The following is a 24,785-nucleotide window of genomic DNA, read 5'->3' on the forward strand; positions in this document are numbered from 1 at the left end:
CCCCAAAAAACCAAAAAACCAAAAAAACCCCAAACAAACAAACAAACAAAAAACCCAAAAAAACAAAACAAAACAAAAAACACAAAAAAACCACCTCAGGCTTCCTTTAAGCCTAGTTCAGTAAAGAGCCCTTTTCCTCACTCACACTGATAGCCTCTACTCACTCTCTCCTCAAACGTGCACCTACCAGCAGCTCTGTCATCCCTTTACCCTTGCTTCTCTAGTAAGAGTTGCTTCTTCTGTGTCTTCTGTCATTTCAAATATTCTCTTCTACTCTGAGACCTAGCAACTTGGCTCTGTCCACACATCACGCTCCGTCCTGTCTTCTTTTTGTCTTTTTTTAAAAATACCAAGTTACTGTCAGCTTGAAAACCAGCCTGGGAAGACAGATGGCCAGATATATATCACAAAAGTGAACCAGAGTCAAATTCAAACTTTTGTTAAAATAAAGAGTGAGGAAGAAGTCAGGTGGTCTGAAATACTTTCACCAGCTTATGTTACAAAGAGTCTACTTGAATGGGGAAGGAAAGCAGAATAGTCCTGCTCCGCACAGTTAAAGGTTCTGCAGATAGCCTTCCTTGGATCCCTTGGACTAGACATCCCACTGCTTTCCTGCCCATCTCCAGTAAGGTCTGGAAGCTGCATTGGCTCCACCTCCACCAACCCCAACAGCACCTGAACAGCAATTGCTGCAGTGCTGTTTTCTTGTGGAAAGGTGGTTGTGGCACTAATAAGGCCAGAAGGGTCAGGGAGGGAACAGCAGCAGAGACGTGTTCCCAGCTGGAAATGTGCATGTTGTCCTCCCCCCAGCAGCGGCAGGGACTTCAGCTGCAGACTGCCAATCTCTGGAATTTCTCAGGTTCTTCTCTGAAGGTTCATTTTGGCTTTACGAGTTAATCACGTCAGGCGAAGTCATTTCAACTCATGTGCCTTTAGGAGTAATTATATATTTAAATGATTAAACAAATCAGTAAGAAAACATATCTAGCGCAGAATGAAAGCAGTTAACATTGAATTTTTTTAGTATTTTTATATTAGTATCACAAGTTGTTTGTAAATAACTTACTCATTTTACCTATGTGAGGAGTTTTGCCATGCCCTGCAAAAATAAATTAGTTTTTATTGGTGCCCGGGTATTTAATAACTTCTATTTATTTGCTGCAAGAGTGGAGAACTAAGATAGAGTAGTTTATTTCACCAAAAGACTGACAAATGGCTCATTAGACACTTATGGAACTGAAGCTAATTGTACGATTTTTTGTTGTATTAATTGTCACTGCCTGCTTAGCTGGCTAACATTGGTCATCAGTACAGAGCCTCTTCCTTTCAATCTCCAAAAGAGGTGTAAAAAAAAAAAAAAAAGAAGTAATTTTAAGATAAACAGAACAGTATTTATTTCCTAATATAAACAAAAATACTATTTGGATTGGAGGAGCATGAGGGAGGAGTAAGAGAGGATTAATGGGCTGGCTGTTCCCCACTGGGGCCACCAATAACAATCAATTCCAAACAGCAGTCACCTCACATCATCTAACAGCTTGAATCGTCGATATTCAAAGATTCTCTGCCCCCCCTTTTTTTTGTTCTGATTAAATATCATTTAAATTGCATCCTTTTTTTTTTTTATTTCGTCAGAGACATAAGGTCAGAATTGATTGAATATGTACTACCTGCATATAATGATTTCCAGTTTTTTACAATCATGTGCTAATGCTGCACAGTAATGGCCTATGGATGAAGAGACAGATGTACTACCAGTCATTCGCTACACATTTGCATTAACAAATCATCATTTAATTGAAGCCCATCCAACAAGTTTATGCTACTTAAATAAAGTTCCTTTCCATAAAAGATGCTGCAATGACACATGGTTGTTAACTGCAAGGTAAATAAAAAGTAGTATTTATTTTCTTGTCACTGGTTTAGGTAAGTATTAAAATGTACACTTATTAATTTGTATTTTGCTCAGAAATAAACCACCTGACATATAACGTAGCAATCCAAGCTAGTACTACTATGAGATGAGATAATTCACTTGTAGAAATAATCGTTTTGCAACACCACAATTTCATGCTTTACAGATTTTTATTTCCCCCCAAAATATATAATAGAACATAGTTTATATGAAGGCTATACATGAGTTGTGTGTTAATACTTTTAGGCAAGCTCTAATAACACAAACCTCAAACCCTGCTGCTATCAACATGGGCTACAATTTTTTTTATGTCTCATTGTTGACTACAAACATTGGCACCACACTTAGAAACCTAGTTGTCTCCCTCCACAATTTAGATATTACTGCTTTCTTTTTAATACTGTCTAGGGAACAATTCAGGTAGGTTGTGATGCCCCTACATGTTTCAGATATAGAAAACCACTATCTATTCATTTCTCCTTTCAGAGCATGTTGCAAAATATTAAAATCTGAGAAGAAAGCATGTCATAAAATGAGGAACCTATAAAACCAATTTTCTCTCCTTCTAGAAATGGTTTAACAGTACTTCCAGCATATTCAGTTCATGGTACATTTTTGCATCTGCAAAGCAGAAGAAAGGTATTTTGATACTGTCTGTTAAACTGACAAACAATAGTTCGAAGCTAACATGCTAGGACAAGGAAATATATTTTTAATTGTGTTTTTGGCTTAAATCTACATTTTCTAGAAACCACAATCTTTTAGGATGAAAGCACTATATAAATGAAAGATGGTATTAGTAATAATAGTTGACATCCTTTACTATGCTGGTATTGGCTTACATCTAAACACATCATTGAATTTTTTTTTACCTAAATACAAAAATAATCATCTATTTCCCTTTCTTGACGATACACTGAAAATAAAATATTTATTAAAAAAAAGGAAAAAAAAAGAAGTATCTTAGGAAAACTAGAAAATTTATTCTGAGAGTGGGAGAAGGCAGTCTTTTTCTAACCAGAGCAAAGAGAATTAAAAGATAAACAGATACGTTTTCCTTCCCTTCAGAAATGTGTGGGGATGTGAGGAGACAGGGGAGTCTCCAGGTTGACCTTTTGTTGTTGTTGTTACTTATGACAGAAAACATATTAAATATTTCACCATACCAAGATTGAAACTACAGTGTAGAACTCAGAAATATATCTAAAAGCACACCGCAGCACACAAGAAGAGATAAAACCTAAGATTTATTTCCTCAGACAAGAAACAGTGTATAAAAGCTACAAAATGCAATCCCATACAAAATAAACAGACATACAAAAAAACCCTACTGTGATTTGCCTGCATGTTCTCCAAGCTTTTTTTATATGCTAACTCAGAACAGTAATTACAGATCTTGCAAGTTGACTTCTGTTTTCCAGAACTATGAGCTGTACGTAAAACATGCCTTTTCATTGAAACAATTACAATTAATCAAAACAGTGAAAGCTAATACTACTCAAGTCCAACCTACTGCTGTGCCCAGCAATATATCAAACTGTCTGTTGTCAAACATACTAAACAAACTTCAACAGAATGTTTTCACTACAAATAAGAGAAAACATGCTTGCTAAGTATTTTTTAGTCAAACTGCAACCTCAGTAATCCATTCTGTCACTGGATTTTAATTTGCAGTAGTCAATCACAGTCTCAGACAGATCTGTATTTGACTAAAGAGTGGTAACTCACTGGGACTAACAAATGAGTACTTGCAAATGACTACTATAGCCCCAAATTAGTTTAGGGATTTATATCTATGTATTCAAGTTTGCTCCTTTACACCATCAACTTTTTTCAACATGAGATTTTGAAACGAAAGAAGGAAGAAAAATGAAGACCATGTACTACTTTTCACTGTTACTGTCCTAGAAACACACCAGCTTTATGGTACTGTGTTTTCTTCAATGTTCATATTCATTTAAACTATTACTAGCATTTATTGAAATTTATTCTCATTAAAGAGAAGCTTCTACCTCAGAATTTGCTCATAAATTAACAAAAGCCTCTCTCCAGAAACCCAAATTCATATTAAACAAAGACCTCATCCATGATATATCTCATCCACAACATATTATAGTCAACAAAAATAGATATACTTACACTTCTCATGCCACCTCCCCTGCCCTACCTAGGAGTCATAACTATTTTCTTAATAAAGAAATATGGCATTTGGTATCTGACAGAAAAAAAAACTGTTTACCAGTGAAGTCAGTCTTTTTTGCAATTGGTAATCAATGCAGAAACTGAAGTTTTACATAAAAGAAGTGATACAGAGGACAGGAATATTGGAGTTTAACAAACAGATCAGGCCTTTATTACCAGCAAGCTCCATTATGGATTTGTGAGCTTTGTAAGCCAAGCTCCCCCAAGTGTAATTAAATTTTTATTTATAATGTGTTTGTGACTGTTAACTTCGTGTTGCCTCTGCTTGTTTTCCCCCCAAATCCAATGTGAAATAGTATTCCACATTTACTGCTGTAGAGAGCGGTGCTTTATTCAGTTGCTGATTTCATCTCTAGCCTTATAAGAGATGGGAAGTACAAATAAACATATTGTATATTATTTATACACAAACACCCGTGTCTTTAAGCATAGATATATACATATACACTCCTGCATGCAGATGCTCTAAGCCAAAACTGAGGACAAAAGAAGTACATGTCAGTTAAAATTGAACACATGTGAGCAAGCATCACTTTTTTTCCTACCAAGAGCACTATTTATCACATATTTATATCGTGGAGAGACATGAAAGCTTCAGTAAGATAGGGCGACGCAGCACTGCAGAGTACATTTTATGCCGCAAGCCATGTCTGAGATTAGTGCAAATGTACCAGGAAAAGGTTCTAAACTCCAACAAAGCTGGCATCCATGCTTTATTTTTTTTCTTCATTTATGAGGAGGACTTCATGAAAAAGCCCTCTGACTCCAAGAATGTATTTTTTATTTTTTGCATTAACTCTATTCCTGCTTTCATTCAGGTATTACCCTCCGGTACCAATACTTACATAAAAAAAAAAGAAGCTTAATATAAGTAACCACAGGAGGATCTCTTCTCCCCTTGAAAAACTGCAAATAAAGATGTCAGCTATTGAGTATATTTGTGGCGTCTCCAGCAGCTGCTGTTAAATACCAGCTGGTCTAGCTGATTAAAATTACCTCCGAGTTGGTATTATAAAGATGCCTGGGCAGCGTTGCTGTATTAATGGATTATTGAGTGAGCGATGAAAACCTTGGCCAGCTGATGCGTTTTATTACAGATAGGCTTTATGATGTGTAATCACTGTAATTTTTATAACTAGAGGAAATGGGAAAAAAAGAAGAACCTTCTTTCTCCCCTTACTCATAGCGAAATCAGTTGAACCAGATTTTTTTTTTGCCAGTCTTACTTAGGAGTTAGCTAAATAATTTGGGTTTTAACAGTTTCTGCATATGTAAGACTTTATCCACACCTACACATACACAAAGAATGAGAAACTGTGTTCAAGGCTACCCTGTGTTTACCTATTTTACATATGCTTAGGTTTACACATTGGATATTTATTTCGTCCTTTGACTACCAGGCAAGCACTGCAACTGGCCATATGAGATAAACCCTTGTGCGTTATTTAATGACTGAGCTACACTGCAAATACACCTCATATTCTCCAGGTTCAGCAATTCAGCTGGTGAGGTCTCGTGTCTGGTCTCTCCATCTCTTCCCTCCCACATGCTCCTCCCCCTCTAGAAAAACCTTCACACAGTATGTCATTTAGCCATCTCTCAAACTTTCTTCCCTCTTACTAACCACATATTTATTATGTTGTCTTGACTTCCGATGCTAGTTTAGTTTGCTACCAAACTAAATGTGCTAGTTATGAAAATCATGTAACTGTTACCAGTTTTGAAGTTTAATTAAAAAATAAAGGACTAGGTACTTGGAAGATTCAGATATGCTGGTGAAATTTTTTTTATAGATGACTTCTGTTGTGAGTTGCTTCAGCATTCAAGCCAAATGCTATTTACTGAAAGCATCTCAAGAGAAAATACTGCAATTTTTTCAGGAATGGACTCACATGAAAAGCCAACTAATGATACTTGAAATTTTTCAGTGAAATGGGAAATGTAAAAAGAGAGTAAAATTAAAAAAAAAGGTCCTAAGCTCTTAAATCTTTCTTAAGGAAACGTAGCACTGCTTGTCTTTTTCCAGAGGAGATAATTAATATTAACTCTTCTACAAAGTTAAGAAAACAAGTCTCTATAATGTTAGTAAACTGATACGAGTTACAAAATTTTATAGGAAGGACCCTATGAAATATAGCTGGGTATTATTCCAGCCCATAAAGTATAGACACAAATTTTTGGGAGTTGCTACTACATCATATACATTCACCTGCAAACTCTATAGAGGATTTTTTACTCAAGCTGGTCATTTTGTGAAGTCCTGCACAGAGATTATTTAAACCATTTCCTAGAAGAAAAAGCTGCTCGAATAATCAAAAGACAAATTAGATCAAAAATGGATCAAAAGATAAGTTAAAGCTAATTTAATGAAGAATTTTGTTAAAGGCAATGATTTTAAAGTGAACAATTTTTTTCTATTAGTTAAAGGTGACCCTTAGAAATAGACTTTGGTCCATCCAAGATTAAATCACCTAGGTGCTCTCCTTTTTCATTTTATGAGTAGAACCTAAGTTGCATTATGGTGCAAATGTGCATTTCCAAGACTAACACTTGATAATCTGAATATGTGATATACATCTCTGATGAATCATCTGGCTGTTCTGAAACATTTTTTGTGCTGCCATGATGAGCTATTGAAATGATGTTACTTGTCTGCAAATGGAGGGAGAAAAGCATGTTTCACCAGGTAGATATGCTGTAGATAAAAAAAAGAGCCTTTCCAATCTTTCTAATTTCATCTTTTTTTATAGAATTTTGTTATCATTGAGGTTGGAAAAGACCTCTAAGATCATCAGGTCCAACCTAGTACTGCCAAGTCCATGATGAAACCATGTCCCTAAGTGCCACATCTACACCTCTTAAAATACCTCCAGGGATGGCAATCCCACTACTTCCCTGGGCAGCCTGTTCCAATGTTTAACAACCCTTCCCACGAAGAAATGTTTTGCAACACGGAATGTTGTTCCTGGAGAATGTCTGAGCAGGGGTAAGGAAAATGGGCAAAGCCATTAGGACAGGCCAAGGAGGGATGTGTAAGGTGAAACTAGACCAAGCTGTGAGGCTGCAAAGCTCCCTGCAGACAGTTGTGCCAGTCTGAAGCACCTCAGCCTCGGGCTGTGCCAAGCACAGCCGGCAGAGCCGCAGCCGGCTGCTCACAGGGGCACTGCCATCCAGCACCTGCTGTGCCTCCATGGCACAGCTGCAGCCTGAGTGGATCCTGCAGTCTGAAACCTCTTTCAGAAGGGAGGTGCGTTTTCATGCTTGTTTCAAAAAAAAAAAAAAAAAAAAAAAATTAAATAATAAAATAGTGATGGTTTTGGTTTGGCAAAACCCCCACAGTTCCTATTTTCTCAAACCATGTGACTTTCATCCTTCTGCTGGGAGCCAACAATGGGTCAGCAGCTTGCAGCCACGGGTGAAAAACAAACCAGAGAACAGCTGTCTGTCCCAAGTACTTTTTAGTTTTTCCTGTGGTGCACTCCATACACTACTCTAAAAACATTTACCCCTTGGGCACAGGTAAGGGGGGCGGTTTGCTGGGGCGCTGGCCAGGCCAGAACTGCCATTTCCTAAGGAGACTGCTGGTACTCCATGCCTTGCCCCAGCTCTAGGATGGGGGAATTCAGCTTCTATGAGCTCTCCCACTGCATTTTTTTTCATGCATTTAGTGAATTTCCAGCTTGAGCAACCCACACAAAAATAAATGACAAACCCACCCTGAATCTGCAAGGCTTTGTGGGTATTTCTGGGCTGAGGCACATTTACCATACAGCATGGAGAAGTGTCTCTCAGATCTAACCACGGATAGGAAAAAAAAACCTTTCTGTAGAAGAAGACATAGTTATAGTTATGGTTGAGACATAGTGCTAATGTGAAATACTCCAAGTTTCCCACAGAAGGACTACTTGAAGTACAATTTATATCACTGTCACCCAAGGGGATCCACATCAAGACAGCCAACTGGAAGCACTGAAAAAGTAAATTATTGTGTCCGAGAAGGAAAAATTAAAGGAAGGCAATCCTCTAAAAACGAATATGATTACAGTATGTATAACAAGTATTTTTCCATTTGTGGTAAATACATATACATTGATAAACTCTGAATTAATGGTCAATTTAACATGCATGCTAAATTCTACGCAAAACAAGATTCTTAATTCACTTAGGTTAATAAACATAAAATTCTGATAATTACAGATACAATAATGTCATATGAGCACTTTAAACATATGCTGTGGGAATTAAATCCAGGCTATTCCTGCCCACTAAGGACCAGTTTTTAATCTTCGATGCATGATATGTAGTAATGGATTTTACGAGTTGACTTTTTTAAATTTGATGATCAGGTTAATGAAATTTATAATGATATTTTTCACACCAAGTTCAAAATAGTAGTTAACTCCTTGGCAGAGGAATTCAGATTGGACATGTAATGGATGTACCAGCAACTGCTGATGTGAAAGGATTAATCATCATTTTAGACTTTTATTAAATTAGATAAAATGGGATAGGCATGAATCAGAATATATAGCAATTAATCACTGGACTTTATTGAGTCTTTTAAAAATCTTATTTGGTCCTGAGTTGACAACTAATCTAGGCCATTCTGTGCCAGTTTGACAAACTCTCCAGATAATGACTGTGACTAGAACATTAATAATATCGTCATTTAGCAAAAAATATTTATTCTCTACGTAAACTTTTTTTTAACATTTGTGGGTGCATTAGTCACACTACAACATTGCAATTCAGCTGATCTTCTGCTACTGAAATACTTTGCTTTTATAAATTTGCTTTTTTTTTTTTTTGAAATTTAGATAATGGATAGACCAGTATGTACAGATGACCAAAGTTTTTGGTATATCCAACTAGCACTTAATGTAAACTGCTACAGCTATACACACTGGAATTGCTAGAAAATAAAAATTACTAAACTTTTGAAGTTTATTTATTGATCACTGAGAACCACCCCAGTTAAATTACCATAAACCTCAACATCACAACAACTACTAATCCAGCTAATAGGAATTAAGGGAGATGGAAGATACATAATAAGCATCTGGGGGATATGGAATTTATCCCATGAGTGTAGTAAAGAGCTCATAATTTAAGAGTGCCAAAACCCAAGTGCATCATGAAGGCCTTTCCTCACAAGTGACATTAATTGCATATCCCACAGATGCTTATTACATATTCTATTTATACCTCTGAGAAGAAAAATATTCGTTTAAAGTTTAAAGGTTTAGTACTGCTTAAACACAATGTAACACAGCTGTCTCATGATGTCACAGGGAATATCAAAGGCTGCAGCACAGAGTCATAATGTAAGAAATAGTTTAGACAGAAAATAAATCAGGGAATGTGCTTCAGCATGAGAGCCCCAGAGCTCAGATGTACATTAAAGCAGGATGTATAACTATGTACTTCAGTTGGATTTGGGATTACACCATTAAAAAGGTTTTTCTGATTACAACTATTGAAATAACAAAAAGGAGAATTAAATCTATTTCAATTATTTTAAACAGTTTTTCAATCAGTAGCATGTCAGTTAATTCAACATTAATACAAATATATGAATTGCTAAAGTCAAAGATGCCATTATCTCTTCTACTGCCCAGTCTATACAAATATAACCATCATTAATGTTTCTAGATATTAAGCCTGTTATTATGTTGTGGGTTTTCTGCAAGGACTATTTTCTTCTGTTGACATCACTCCTCTGTGATTTCTCTCATAGATAAGTAAGGCAATGAGAATTCTTTGATTCAAAATGTCCATATACTTCTAGCTAACTGTATTTCCATTAGTAAAAAAACCCTCAAATGTGATATTACTGATTTTGCATGTCCTTCCTACATGTACTTGTTAGAAAAATAATAAACTGCAAGGCCCAAGATTAGACTCTAACAGCTCACACAACATTCACTAATGAATGCTGTAAACAACTGAAGACTTTGTTTAGATGTGTGAAATTTTGAGTTAAACACTGTAAAGATATTTCATAACATACAACGTTACACAGTTCTGCTGCTACATACTGCACACATGGGTATGTGTATAGATTTATTCAAAGTATGAAAATATTTTTTACTAACTTCTCCACTTCTGTGAACAAAAACCTGGTAGCATTATTGGTAGGAGGAACACCAGTCAGAAGCTGCAGGAGTTTCATTATCTCGTATTTTCTGCATTACATTATATTATGAATTTAAAAACCAGAAAAGACGAAATTTCTTTTCTCTCTCCACTTTCTCGATACTAAGAGGAAGAGATATTAATTTTGTGACATTCAAAGATCATTGTATTGGAATCTTTTTCAGATAAAAAGTGTATAAAAGGTAATCAAAGGAAGTATGCTTAACCATGGTCCTAATTTCAAACAAGGTGATAAGAAGTAAAGAAAAGAAGATCATGAAAAGTGACAGATGACAATATAAAGGCCTATGAAAGGCAATGTTCTCTCATGGACTTCTCAAGTTGATGTTATATTGGTGATGCCATTTTGCTTCTCTGGCATTTGGGAAGAATTGCTGTTCTGCTATCAATACATTCCATAGTGAATAACAAAGTCTAGGTGCATTCATTGTCTTTTTTCCTTAGAAAAAGTGCTATCTGGAAGTTCAAGGGAGTCATCACTGGAAGTCAATACCAAGCTGCAAATGCTATGCTGAGTGTGTTTTCAGAGAAAGAATATAGAAGGGCAGCACCCTTGGCTTTCTGTAAAGATTCAAGTATGACTCGTACATTGATTTCAAAATATGTATTGGAAACAAGCTCCTACTCTTGTCTGCTTTTGTTCTTTTTCACTAGGCAATTCTATTTTGCAATGCTGTGCACAGATTTTCTTTTCTTGCCAAAATCTGTGGAGTCTTCCTGCTAAGTTATGTATGTTAACCCTTCAGGGCCTCTTGCTATTACATTTAGTATGAAGTGTGATGAAATATTCTCCCCATTTTTACAGCATTAGTTTGGTGAAATAATTCTATTCTTAGAAATGTTTCTCGAACATAATTTTTCATGCTTTACCTAGACTAAAATATTGTGAATTCATACAATATGCAAAAGTTACACAAAATTGTGCACCCTAATTAACAGCACTACTCTTGAGCAATCTATTCCTGTGACCTGTGTTAATGGATTTTATTCTTCGGATATGGATGGCTTGCTTTAATATTTCATAGGGTACTTTTAAAAATTCTTGCTCAAAACCACATCAGAACCAGAAAAGATACTCAAGGCATGCACCTATTTGGAATAAGAATTTTTTTTTTTTTATTGATGAGGCTTCTACAACTCTAAAATGATGCTGGAAAGAGGTTCACAAGGTCATGGAGAACTACTATCCAGCTCACTCATTTTAAAAATTAGGACAGACTGTTGCATTATTTTTAGGGCAGGATCTATTACTGTTGCATGGACTTCCAACTCTTATGTATCTTTCCAGCTCAAGAGTCCCAATAAAACAACTGCCAGAGAAAATTCAGAACATGTAAGGGGAATTACATAGGATGCCTGTAGGATTTCCTGCCTTTTCCCCCTCCCTCACCCAAACCCCTCACCTCAGCCTGTAACATCTGGTTAGACTGAAGGGCAGGGAGAGCACTATCTGTAGGTACAGAAATGGCTATCCAAGAACTAATACTGGTATCTGAAGTGAAAGCAGAGTGACTTGACTACCTGGTGAATTATTACTTTGGTGGGGAAAAAACTCAAAAAGGAAGCATTCTTCCCAATGCTGACACAATACTGCCTTTCATTTTCTCAATTAACAGCATTCTACTGGGCAATCAGATGCTTTTAGAGAAAATGCAGGCTGGCCATATTCCTACAGAATTCCTATTTCACTAATTTTCAACAACATTTTCATTAGTGATGAATTGTGGTTTCAGGATATAATTTTCTGCTAAAATGAAGAACTCAGATGAAAATGACCCTGAAGAGCCAGATGATTAACATGTCCTCCTAGGCTAAGGGAGACTCAGACTGAAGACTGTGCTATCTCACACCTCAAGGCATTTCACTACCAATTGCTTTTTTTCTCAAATGCAACTCCTTGTCATTCTTCTCCCCCCTTGCAAATATCCAAAATGGCCTGGGTTCTTCTGACATGGAATAATGACTAAGCATTAAAACCTTAGGCTTTTTTTTTTTCTTAACGAGATTTACCTCTGCTTCCAACAGGCCAACATTGTGCATTTGAGTATTTCATGCTAATCTGTTTCAAAGATTTCAAACAAAATTTTCTTAGCTGCATTATCCACTAGATCCCAGTTTTGTATAACTTCTAAATTTTACAATTTAAGAATAAGCAGTGAGGATGAAACACCAGTTAACCACAACATGAATTATCCACAGGACTGGATTCTACAGGAAATGTCTTGGCTACTATGAAATGCTTAAGTCCAAAGTGCTGTGTTTTGCCTCCTAACATCATGTCAGCATGGACATGTTAGCAGAGTTTCATTTTTTAGGCATATGCTGACATAATTACTTTCTGCAACAGTTACTTGACCTACTTATTGCCTTTTTGTACTAATTTCCAAGATGAGTTTTCTAGACAAAGTTCCATGTAAGTGAAAGAAGCAAAATGATGCACTAAATTAAACAGTACCTGGTTATCCTGAACAGTTGATGTGATTTAAGTATATAGAAAGTAAAGGGGAGGTAAATACTTAATATATGGCACCTTAAATTCCCTACTGGAGTGGAACTTCTCTATACATTGTTCTGCTTTTATAGCCAACAGCTACTGTCTACATCAGTAAAACAAACAAAAACCCCCAAAGATAGCCTTCCAAGCACCTCTCTATATTCCTACTAAATTCATCTCAGGTTTAAGATACTAATTCTATTTAAATCCAGTGGTCTCTAAGCCTATTTATGTTTAATAGGCTACCAGCTTTTTTTCTTTTCAGGGTATGCAAAAAAAGTCAAAATGGAAGCTTTCATGCTTTTTTCCTTCCCAGATAAAGATAACTCCCTGTACTTCATATGGGAAACACATCACCTGCATCAAGGAGCAACAAAATGACAAATCTGCATTCCATCCTCACAGACATCCCGTACTACTCATTATCGTCTCAGCACATAATTATGCAGCAGGAGAGTAAAACCCTGACAAACACTTTTGACACTTCAACGAATCCTTCATTCTGTTTATAGAGTGGTCTTTTACATTATTTACATGTTAAAATCTTAAAGTCAGAGGTAAAACTAAAATACTATTTGTGACAGTTGGGAAAAAGGATAAAATCACAAGTTCATCATACTGTAATTTTTAACCTAATACACAATGAGAAGCAACACAAAATGAAATATACATTTTTTTCAATCAATGAACTCGAAAGCTTTTTGAGGAACTCAACAATGAGGAACAGATATCTATCATTTAAGAACATGAAAGGGTGAGTAGACTTACTTCAAAACAGAAGAAAAGCAGCTTATAGAGTTAGGCAGGATTTGTTTGCTGCCTGAGGTAAGAAACCTACCCTGATCTTCAAGAATTGTCCTTGTTTACTTGCAAAGAGGAAGTAATTCAAATCAGTAAACCACTGCAGTACAATTAATATGGCAACAGCAGCTGAGGTACAGCCTGTCTCCATGAAATACATGATAGCTTTCTAAAGTAGCTTCAGATGTTTCCTTCTATCATCTGACTTAGAAATTAGAAAGGCTTCCTCTTACAGTACTTTTTTCACTATGCAAGAAAGAATTCATAGTAATATCTTCAGATGCCTGAGTCATCCCCCAAAAGCTCTACCTAAAAACCCAGTAGAATCTAACATGCAATTTGTGGGACCAACAGTGGACACCAACATTTCTCAGAAAGGCTTGGCACTAAATCCTCAACAAGTCCTCTACTGAGAGACAAGCTGAGATTTATAGTCCATTAAAACCTGTTTTATATATAATGCTTTGTTTAATTCAAACAGAAAATAAGTACTGGAAATCAACAGCAGTTCCAGATACTAAGTTCATGATTAATTTGGTCCTGGACATTCAAATGAGAATTATTGTTTTGTTCAGAAAGACTTTATATTTGCTTAGTCTTACCCATTTCTAGGTACTCACTGCCAGACACTTGCCTTTTCATAGCAAGGCCAGATTTTGGTGGTTCCTCTACTGTGTGCACAACAGCCCAAAGTTGCTTTCATTGTAATTGCTGTCCAATTGATTGATGACACTGGATTAAAAGCTACAGAGGAAATGTAATGGGTTTGCACCATGTCATATATTATCTCATTTTCTTTTGGTGTAAGAATCCAAAACAGACTCAGACATCCTGCATGATCTGAAAAGTTCTCCTTAGCAAGACTGATCTTTGATCTACTTTTCCTGTAGATCATAAAGATTTCTTATTCTGATAACTAGTGGTATTTTTATTTTTTCTTTTGGATATAATGAATATGATTTATATTCCTTTACTACACAAGTAAAATCCTTTAAATTCTCCCTCTAGAGACCAATCTGATTACGCAAAAGAATAGTGCCTGGTACCATAATGGCACGGGTGAGAGACTAAAACAGGTGGATGCCCCACAGCAGTGCTCACAGCAAAGCAAGTAAGAATAGTAATAGTGCAACAGCACATCTGCTGTTGACTTTACCGTAACATAACCTTTCCAATGCTACCTTCAGATCTACACTCGTGTCTAGCTCCCATGCAACGTAGTTTGCACCCTTCTCTTTTGTTTTGTATGTCTTTATTTTCTTCCTGAGGTGGGCTTTCCTCCTGAGGTGCCGTGGCCCGAGCCCTCTGGAGTGGTGGGGGCAGCATGTCCCTGACTGTGGGCCAGAGCAGCAGCAGGAGGCAGAGGCAGAGCCACTGCTGCCAATGTCCTGAGAGGGCCCTTTGTGCGCTGAGCTAAAGCCACCATGAAACATTCATGCTCACTTCTGCACGCGCTTTATTGTCTGCTGGACATGTGCTTAGGGAGAGTTTGCTTCACCAGTATAATACTGCCATCAGGGTTATGATGCAGAAGCTGGAGAGTTTATGTCAACATTTAATTTTTGTTCTTAAATAAAGCTTTTTATCCTTACGCCTTGTCATGATCTTTTTGCATATTATTTCAATGCAACTGTATCATATATATTTACATGATCTGGCTGTACCTACTGCATGCAGTTCCATGAGAAATTCATTTGGTGCAATATAATTCACCCTCCGTACATAAAATAAAGTGGTAATAATATTATGTGAGACCTTTCCAATTGATTCATCTTTTCAGTGAAATGTAAAAGAAGTTGCCTACTACAAATTCCTTTAAATGGAAGATAATGTCCTAAAATAAAGGTATATGAAGATTTTCCTCAAACCCCATCCTTTCTCAAGCTGAGAGCCTAACCTGCTTAATTTGTCTCTGCAAACACTGGCCGCTGCAGGAAACGTAGTATCATTTTGTAATATTTTGTTTAACATGAATTAGATGAAAGGGTCAAAGAAATTAACATCAGAGTACCAAGTAATCTAGGAAATTAATCATTGTTAACTTTTCTAATTTTAAAATTAAACTGAATATTCAATCTGTCAACCCTTCGGAATATCCAATCTTTATGTTCAATCCTAGCAATTTTTTCTTTTTATTTAGGGAAGGGTTTATTATCAGGAAGCATGTCACTGAACTATTAATGTAATCAATTCCATTTTATTTTCAAACCACTCTTTTAGTTGACTTTACAAAGTACAAAATTAGATATGATTAGATAATTATTATAGTTTGGTTAGACTGTACTACCAGGAGAGTGAAACAATGTTATTCTGCAAAAACATTATCTTGGGGTCCAGGCTAGAGACAGGGCAAAGAAAGAAGACTGAGGAATGATAAGGCACCAACCCTTTATCTCTGTATTGCTGGTTCCATTTCAGCTGATATTAATAGCAGCTGAGTAATTACCACAGGGACGAGCAGTGCTGACTGCAAGTGAATGAAAGTGCAGTCTCAATATTTCCAGATACAGAAATTCCTGTGCTAAGGCTGCTGCTGCTCTGTGACACCAACTTGAGCACAGAAATACGGCATACCCAGGGGCCAGTATACCTTGCTGTACCTAACTGGGTTCCCTTCCCAATCAGCAATGGAATGAGACAGACAGGAAATGTGAAGTCTGTTCACTGCTGTGCTCTGGAAGAGAAGGCAATCTACTGCTTTGAGCTACAACTTCAAAACTGGGAAGCAAAATTAATGAGTTGTACCACATACACTGAAATGCCTGTTAAACTTGGTCTTGTAAGCAGGTAAGCATCATTTAGGAAGCGTATAATCACATTTTATTGCAAAGGGTAGTTTCTGAACATGGAAACATACAACCAGCTAGGGTACCTGACCTCCCAGCAGAACAAGTCATGCTAATGTTTGAAAAATAAAAAGAAGCATTTGAAAACATCAAAGGATGGAATAAACTGTATGAAAATGCAAAGAATTGTTTTTGCTTTGCCCCAGAAGGTTATAGAAGGATACAAAGTATAAAATACAGAATTTTAAAATAATTGAACTTTATAACTTGTGCAAGTTAGGGTAGGCTGCCACTAAATACAGGCCTCTCATGTTGATCCTGTTCTCTACGAATGCCATGATATTTTTTGAGCAAAGTTCCCAGTCTTCCTTCTATCATTTGTATATTTTTTGAGTGGTATCAAGGCTGAGAGATGAATATTTATTGTTGGTAAATCTTCAGCAAAACAATAAACTCCAACAAAAAACTCAGATGAATTCCGCAGTTTGGTTAGGTTAAGCAATTATTGATAAACTATGTTGTTTAAGAAATGCTGTTTCTAGTTCAAGAAATATTAAATACAGGAAAAGATACAGTGTCTCAGACTGTCAGTTGGCTCACTACTGGAAATTACTTCTCTGAAGAGTTCAGACATCATTAAAGGTGAGAATAATACAACACAGTCATGCTCCTTTCCCTTTCTTTTTCTCCTGTCTGTATTAAATCAGAAATTGGAGAAGGATATGACCTCACAGGTAACCCACTTTCCTCTTCTGCCAATGCAGATCTGTTTGTATGATACCACCCATTTCTGAGAGCTTTTCAAAGCCTGCTTTTAAAACATCCTGATGGTTTTTCCTTTGTTAATTTTGATATATTATTTTACAGTCTAACAGCTCCCTGTTAGTAAGGTTTTCCTGATAGTCAGCCTGAAGCTCTCTCTCATAATTCATTCTCTTAACTGTAAATTTCTTTATTCAGATTCAGTTCTATTTATGCCACACTAGACTGAATCGTTCTTCTGTTATTATAATATTATGTTTAGAGCTAAAATAAAATTTTTTCTTCCAATTATTTCTCTTACTGAAAGGCAAAATCTTAAACTGATGTGAATACCTACACTACAAATTATTTTTGCCCCAAAAATTCTGCTTGCAAATTTCTGAAGTTTAACTTATTTTATTCTGTCTTTGTTTCCATTAGTCTTCATAAATGAAACAATGTGTATTTGTTCTCCTTGATATTTATAAAGCCTATTTATTCATTACTACCCCTGAAGTTTATTAGGGATGCTTCCTTTCTCTTCCAGACTAGTGAAGATATTAAGAAAATACACTATGCAAAAACATTGTAATAGGACAATTTGTCCTCTTTGTACTTTGAACACCTAGAGTTTACTTGGCTTATTTTTATTCTCCTATAGGTAACTCATACCTATAAAGTGTACTTAAGTAAGATTTCTAGAATTACCTTTATGTTCCTAATATAAGTTATTAATAAGTAGCTCAACTCTTCTCTTGAGAGTACATTATGTTGCAGCACTTTTTCATTTTACAGTAATATCAAATTAGACTTTAGTGTTAAGTATTGCAGTTATGGTCTGACATTTACACAGTCACCTTTTCCTTCCCTTTCTCTATTTTCTATTGAGTTGTTACAATTCACAATTGCATTTTCACACCTATAATTTTTTTTCATTTAAGGCAAAGCCAATCTTACTTTAAATCACTGAAAAAAAATTAAAAAGTGTCATTTTCTCTGTCCCTGAAACGGCACATATGGCTTGCTAACTCCTTAAGGAATGATCAAAATGAATCTTATGTCTAGAATTCCAGACAATGAAGGCAAGATTCTTCTTCAAAACCATGGTCATTTTACCATTGCTCATAGTTCACACAAATTGCATACTCTATGTTGACCCAGACTGACTACAGCAGCTATAAATAGTTTGGATTTGGTGCTGCACAAACACATCCAAAGGCCGCATCCAAAGTCACACCTGGCCCAATAATCCCTCCTAGAATGGGGGTATACACAGCCAGCTGACTGGATATGAAGCCGCTTCATGGAAAAGGGAATACCTGGGCTGACTTTGTACACAGACAATTTATTATATCCATGCCTTTACTTTTAACATGCCCCTCCCCCTGTATTACCTGCATCCAAAACCCCATAACACGACAGGGAAAAGTTCACTGATGTTAAAGTGGTGATAAAAATTAAGTAAATAAACCACTCAGCGCTAGTTTTTTGTGTCCTATTGCGCCATGCATTCTTACAGGAAAACTCCACGTAGACTCTGTACTTGATTCAGAAAGTACAAGAGTCTTCCTCAGGGTCTCTAATATGTAGCTGAATGGACATTATCTGCCCTGGAAATGCCAGTGTCACAACTGCAACAGTAGGGTGTTATTTACTGTAATGCTACAAAACAAGTAAGTTCTAAGAGATAAGTACTTCTTTTTAGTCCCATTCTTCTAATCCAAAATTTAAGGGGAAAATTTTCCTAATACAGTGAAACAAAACCTCCATGGAATGAAATTAAATAATGCTTTGCAAACACTTACAGTCCATAAATCTGTGGAGCAATTTCCAGTCGGTTCAGATGCATGTACAGCTCAATATCATGTTTCTTCAGCAGATGATCCTGAATTTGATTTACTTTCGCTACAATAGCAATAGATGGCCCCAGATCCTGTGGCCTTGCAAAGGGCGTAGGTGTTATCGTCACATCTTTTTCCTGCAGACACAGAGAACAAGGTGAAAAAAGAACAACCGATGAACCCTTACTGTCTAAAGGGATTGTGTGCAGGAGATTTCATTTGTTGTCAACAGTGGCTTCCAAATAAACATAGTAATAACTCATTTCTTTTACAGCAGAAGAGGAATCTCAAGTATCCACTTCTGTGGAAGGTATTGTGGGATTCCCTTTCCCAGGCGTGCCAAGGAGTGCCCGTCATTCTGCACATCAATTTTTACGTGCATGCTTTACTTTTCATGCTCTGACAAAGTGTTGACAGCTTTATTTTAGCTTTAATATCAGCAGCCTGAGTCAGTCCAGAATAAAGCAGATGAATGGTAACTCAGTAGAGAATATATGCCCTCAGAGGACAATAAATTGCATACCAAATAGGAAGTAACTTATTTTCAAACAATCCTTTCTAAACCGGCTTCCCTTGCACAGAAAATCTGGTGGCTTTATCTTAAAACCTACACAGCTTTGATAAAGCATCAGAAACTTTTAAAGGAAAAAAGAAATAGAACAATGAGACAGCAGCTGCTTGGACCTGCGGGCTGTGCAAACTATGCCATGATCTACAACATGACACATATCAAGTGAAAACCAGTGGAGTATTAGCATCCTTGAACATGATACTACTTTAAATTCATTCTTCTTGCAAAAAGAGTGAAGTATTATTGAAAAAGAGACAGAATGCTAGAAAGAAATGCAGCAAGTAATGAACTGAACTGAACAGAGACTTGTAAAAAGAAGAATGAAAAATAAAAAAGGACAAGTCAAACCTATCAAGAGAAAAATAGGAGGGCAGGGAAATAGAGCATTACTGTTAGGAACAATGTTAAGGTTATAAAAAAGGGAAAATTGGAACAGTAAGAAGAGAAGAATTTTGCAATGACTTTGCTACAATCTGTCATCATGACCTCTGACCCAAAAGCTTCATTTTGAAAAACAGTTACTGGTTTTTTACACTTTTGCTCACTACATTAATAGAGAAGCATTATCCAACTCAAAGGGTTAATAATTTCGTGAGACTTCATTGCACTTTATATTGTTTAAATACAAATTCACTTGTTTCAATATTGTGAAGAGAGCATTCTTTTTAACGTTTAATAACAAAGAAAGTTTGTTTTTGTTGTATAAACTATTCCCAATGTAATTTCCTATGGTTATTTCAAAATCACTTATAACATGGTTTAACATTCAAATGGGCAAGTGAACATTTAATACTGCCTACCAAAAAGTCCATTTTTTGTGTTGATCTTCTTTGCTTGAAGCACCTTTTCTTAATTATTCCATCTCTGTATTGCAGAATATATGGTAGGATGTTGAGCAGTGATTTCAGGTAACATGTTTCTATTTAAGGACCTGATTCATTATAAATTGTATCTTAAAATCTGCTTAATTGTTGCTTTGCTATGGCAATTGCAGCGAAGGGACTGATCGGTTTATTATAGTGTGATTGTTGAGCCATGGTATTCTGGTACCAAGACATACTCATTTAAGACACTCCAGCAAATCACTTGACAAAAGCTCTCTCAGACTGTCAAAAAAAGCTCACTGACATGGCATGTATTTATTCAAAATCTTTGCTATTCTAAAAAATAGGAATTTAAAATAAAACATAGAGTGTCTTAGAGGCAAATAAGCAATGCTATTACTTAGTTAAATACCGAAGTTCTTCACAGCTGCAGGTACATTGAGAGAAGATACTTCTCCTACCTTATTTTTTCAATTATTCTATTAAATTCTTTCTTACCAAGCTGGGCAGCCTTCCTTGTACTCTGAATTTTATTTCTGCATTGTATGGCAATTTTCTATAATTTCAGACCCATTTCACTGTTTTCTTGGTCATATGCAAGAATGCAAAATATTGAAAATAGGTATCCACTAATGTTTTTCTATACAGAAAACCACTCTTAAAGCATGACATGGTAATATTGCAATAATGTTAAATGTTAATCTATATAAATTTATTTTCATAAACATATGGATTTATCTTTGAAACAAATCATAGAAGTCTGTAACTCTATGTATTTGTAGATTGTGCATGTTCTATCATTTGGCACACATCTGTGGTATGAACTTTACTGTGGTTTATTCAAATTGACTTTAACTTCAGTTTGACCACTTCATTCATTCATAACTCCAATGACTCAGGAGACCTGTGTTTCTAAGCTTTTTTGTATTATAGGCATAAAACCTTATATGGAAAGCTCAACATCAAAATCCCTCTGCTTATTTGAACTTGTAATATGAAAAGACTAGCTATTACTCAGTTTAGTCTTTACACCATTAGTTGTCTGTGGGTTTCATGCCATCTTTACAAATTACAAGACAGATTATTAAACCTTGGCTCAAGTGACGAAGGATTGTGAATATCAAAACTAATGCAAGCTTCCTCTGTGCCAAAATTGGAGTTATTTGTCACTTGCAGCATTTGTGCACCTTGGCATAATGCAGCACTGACACATTGCTGACTGTCAGACTGACTGACTATCAAACATGGCTAAGTGCATCCAATAGTATACGCTGGCTTGCCATTTCTAAAAGCACGAGAAAAGTAAATGGTATCCATCAAAATGCAGTTTATCAGCATCTCAGAAATTAACCCTATTAACAGAAATCTTCAAGGCATGACAGAATCTGTGAGGAAGCAGCTGCAGCCAATAACAAAGCCTTGCCTGTCCATGCCTCCTGATTCCGTGTACTCCACCAAGAAGCTCGGTGGATGACTAGAGTGCAACTAAGTCATGTCTGTTGTCTCCTCTCACGCAATTTGGTTAAGAAAATGACAATACCTCTAGTCAGTTGAAATTGCTCCAAAAATCACATAGCTGGTGTGAAACAAACAGCCCAAACAAAAAGATGCTCAAATAAACTAATAAAACCAAAGCGCCAAAATGTTTAACTAGAAATGACTCACAGTGCCTGTGCCTAAGGCCAAGTGGACAACACAATCCTGTGCTCCTAATCATACTCACTACACAATTATTTGCCATGTGAGAGAAAATACTAATTTTCTTTTTGTGAGCCTTCATGTCTTGCAAAATAATTTGAGCACATGTGTTCAGTCATCTATTACTAACATGAAATATAAATGATCAATACTAAAAGGATGTGGTTCACAATAAAAAGAAAAAATGAGGGACAACTCAGAATGTCTATAGGAGAGTATCAGATTCGCCCCTAAGAACTATTTAAATACAAATACCAGTGACATGCAGCTAAAAACTTTAGTTGAGTATTAGGAACAGAGTCACCAAGTATTGTCATAAAACATTACCCACCACAACACGAACTGGAATGGCTGGTAGTCGATACAAATACAATTTATATATTCATGCATTTAGGAAACAAATGCTACAGCAGTAAAGAGAGGCTAGGACATGAGTACCAGTATAAACTGAGGACAGATTTCTCTCATTAACCACTAGGGAATGGAGTAGCTGGAGAAGCTCCTCTAATAGCAATTGGGAGTAATGGAAACAACTGTTAGAGGCAGTAAAATGTAACATGTCTCTCAGAGCACACAATTTCATTGCTTCCTTTGTGAAGATTCACAGTTTACTAGGTAGCTAACCCTCAAAGTCATGATTGTAAAAGGCATACGTACAAGGAAGGATTATTAAAGATTATACATGTTTGCAAAGAGCAAGAACAAACAGCTAGATATTAATCCATTCTCTTTGCACTGTTAATTTTTTATGCCATGAAAGGACTGGAAAGGGCAATATAAACTTTCACCTTCTAGCCAAGCGCTGCAAATCTGTAAACAGACCTAGTTATTTCCTGGAATAAAATTCAGCCTCAGACTTTACCACCTCTGTCACAGATATTGCAACAAATACATTTGAATAAACTGAATTCTGAAAAGCTACACTCAGAGAAACATATCTCACAGCCTTGTTATTGAAATAGAAGTGCCTATGTAGTAACTTCATAAAATTTGTATCTCATATGCTTTATCCCTAGCTATTGAAATGATATAAAAATCCAAATAATTTATAACTGTAGATAGTTTAAACTAAGACACCAATGCTCCATATCAGATAAAATATACAATATTTTAAATATTTAAAGAAAATAGATGGTTTTACATCGGTCTTTGGTGAACAATTTTTTCTTCATTAGACTGACAAAATCACTATTATAACTAGCACTCCCTAATTACAGTTTGCAGCTATAGGTTTAAGTGCACACAGACAGACATCCAGAATCAAATGAATTCTCATTAAGTTTTTGTTAACTCTAGATATTCTCCCCATGTTCCATGTGAAAAATACTGAAATGAAATAAACTGAAACTAAGTTTGGAGGCCAACTCTTCTAGGATATAATACACTCAAAGTCTTGGCAATACTCATAATACTGTTAATAATATTTTGCTAGAGCCTCCAAACATATGCTCCATCACACAAATAATTTTCCAGAATTAAAAAAAAAAAAAGAGAAACATAAGGATGGAAAAGAGACAAGGAAAGAAGTAGTCAAAGGAAATCTTGAGTAACTGACTGAGCGAATTGTCCTTCCTGCCATGCATGAAAAAAATCAGGCAAGGACTAGATGGATCTCTAGAAGGTCCCTCCAAAGGAGAGTTCTGCAGAACTAAACTCAGAACTCTGCAAAAGCCTTTTTATGAAAGCAGCAACATACTAAATTCAGTAGTGTCCGTACAGATACACAAGAGATCTGAAGGCACAGACATTCCCTCTGTTTGAATATCCTGGGGTTAAGAAGAAAAAAATGAAGGAAATTGAGTGATTATGTCAGGGAAAGATACACCCTGACTTTGACAGACGGTATATGGCAAAGTTTTGGTTTCATAGCCAATTGTTTGTAAACGGCTGAAAATAATTCACACCTTAATACTTTTCCTGTACGCATTTATGTACCATGATATTTGCATCAGTTTTGGGCACACAGAAATAACTATGACAGGCACTCTTTCAAATGCTATGCAAGGACATCACTTATATACAGAAAAATCTGTGCTTGTACATTTGGCTTTTGATTACCAAATGATCTTTCAACAGATAGGAATTCTCACCTGAAAACATTCCGCAAGTGCTTATAACCAAATTCTGAAGAACCTTTAAAGATTGTAAACTTGTTTGAGACTGCTTTAACCAAGTTAAGAGGTGTCTAATTAGCTTTAAATAACAACAATCATATTAAAACCACATTTTCTTAAAAACACAGTAAGTATATTTTAAAGCAATATTTACCTTCTGACTGTCATGTTCAAAAGTTGAAAACCAATGTTCTGCTGTTTTCATAAGACGTGTGAACATTGCACTGAAAGGGAACAACCCAGAAACTTGGTGTTAAATAATGCTACTAATTACAAATAAGAACAAATCAAATGTAAAGAAAGTTGTTAAAACTTACTAGGCATCATGTTCCAGATATTCAGGATTCAAAAGAACTTTCATTTCCTCACTGAAAAAGGCAACAGTGAACAACCCAAATGTGAATGTTTATTTTCGGTCAGCGTTCTGCATGTACTATTATGTATTTATAAGCCAACTTTCATACAAAGTGCAAATGAGAAAACTAGCCTTTTTAATTAAAAAGAGCAACTCCATTGAACAAATGAAGTCTTTCCTTTTTATAAAGATCAAAAACAAATTAGCTGCCTTGTCTGCACTACAATGAAGTAACCATCTAATTATTCCAAATAACAAATTACTGAATGTCACAATGTATTATTTGA

General features: G+C 35.9%; 1 protein-coding gene across 6 annotated transcripts in view; it reads right to left on the reverse strand.

Moving 5' to 3' along the window:
* TBC1D5 (TBC1 domain family member 5) overlaps window positions 1–24,785 on the reverse strand; it is a 315,300-nt gene that overhangs the window by 101,197 nt on the left and 189,318 nt on the right. For all 6 annotated transcript variants that reach the window (XM_083858412.1, XM_083858415.1, XM_083858416.1 and 3 more), the window contains 3 exons: window positions 24,461–24,511; window positions 24,298–24,367; window positions 18,901–19,073 (listed from right to left, as the gene is read on the reverse strand). In XM_083858412.1, coding sequence (XP_083714538.1) covers window positions 18,901–19,073; window positions 24,298–24,367; window positions 24,461–24,511 — 294 coding nt within the window. The remainder of the gene's footprint in view (window positions 1–18,900; window positions 19,074–24,297; window positions 24,368–24,460; window positions 24,512–24,785) is intronic.

Source organism: Zosterops lateralis (genome assembly GCF_965231275.1).
Source record: "Zosterops lateralis genome assembly, chromosome: 1".
Taxonomy (NCBI): Eukaryota; Metazoa; Chordata; class Aves; order Passeriformes; family Zosteropidae; genus Zosterops; species Zosterops lateralis.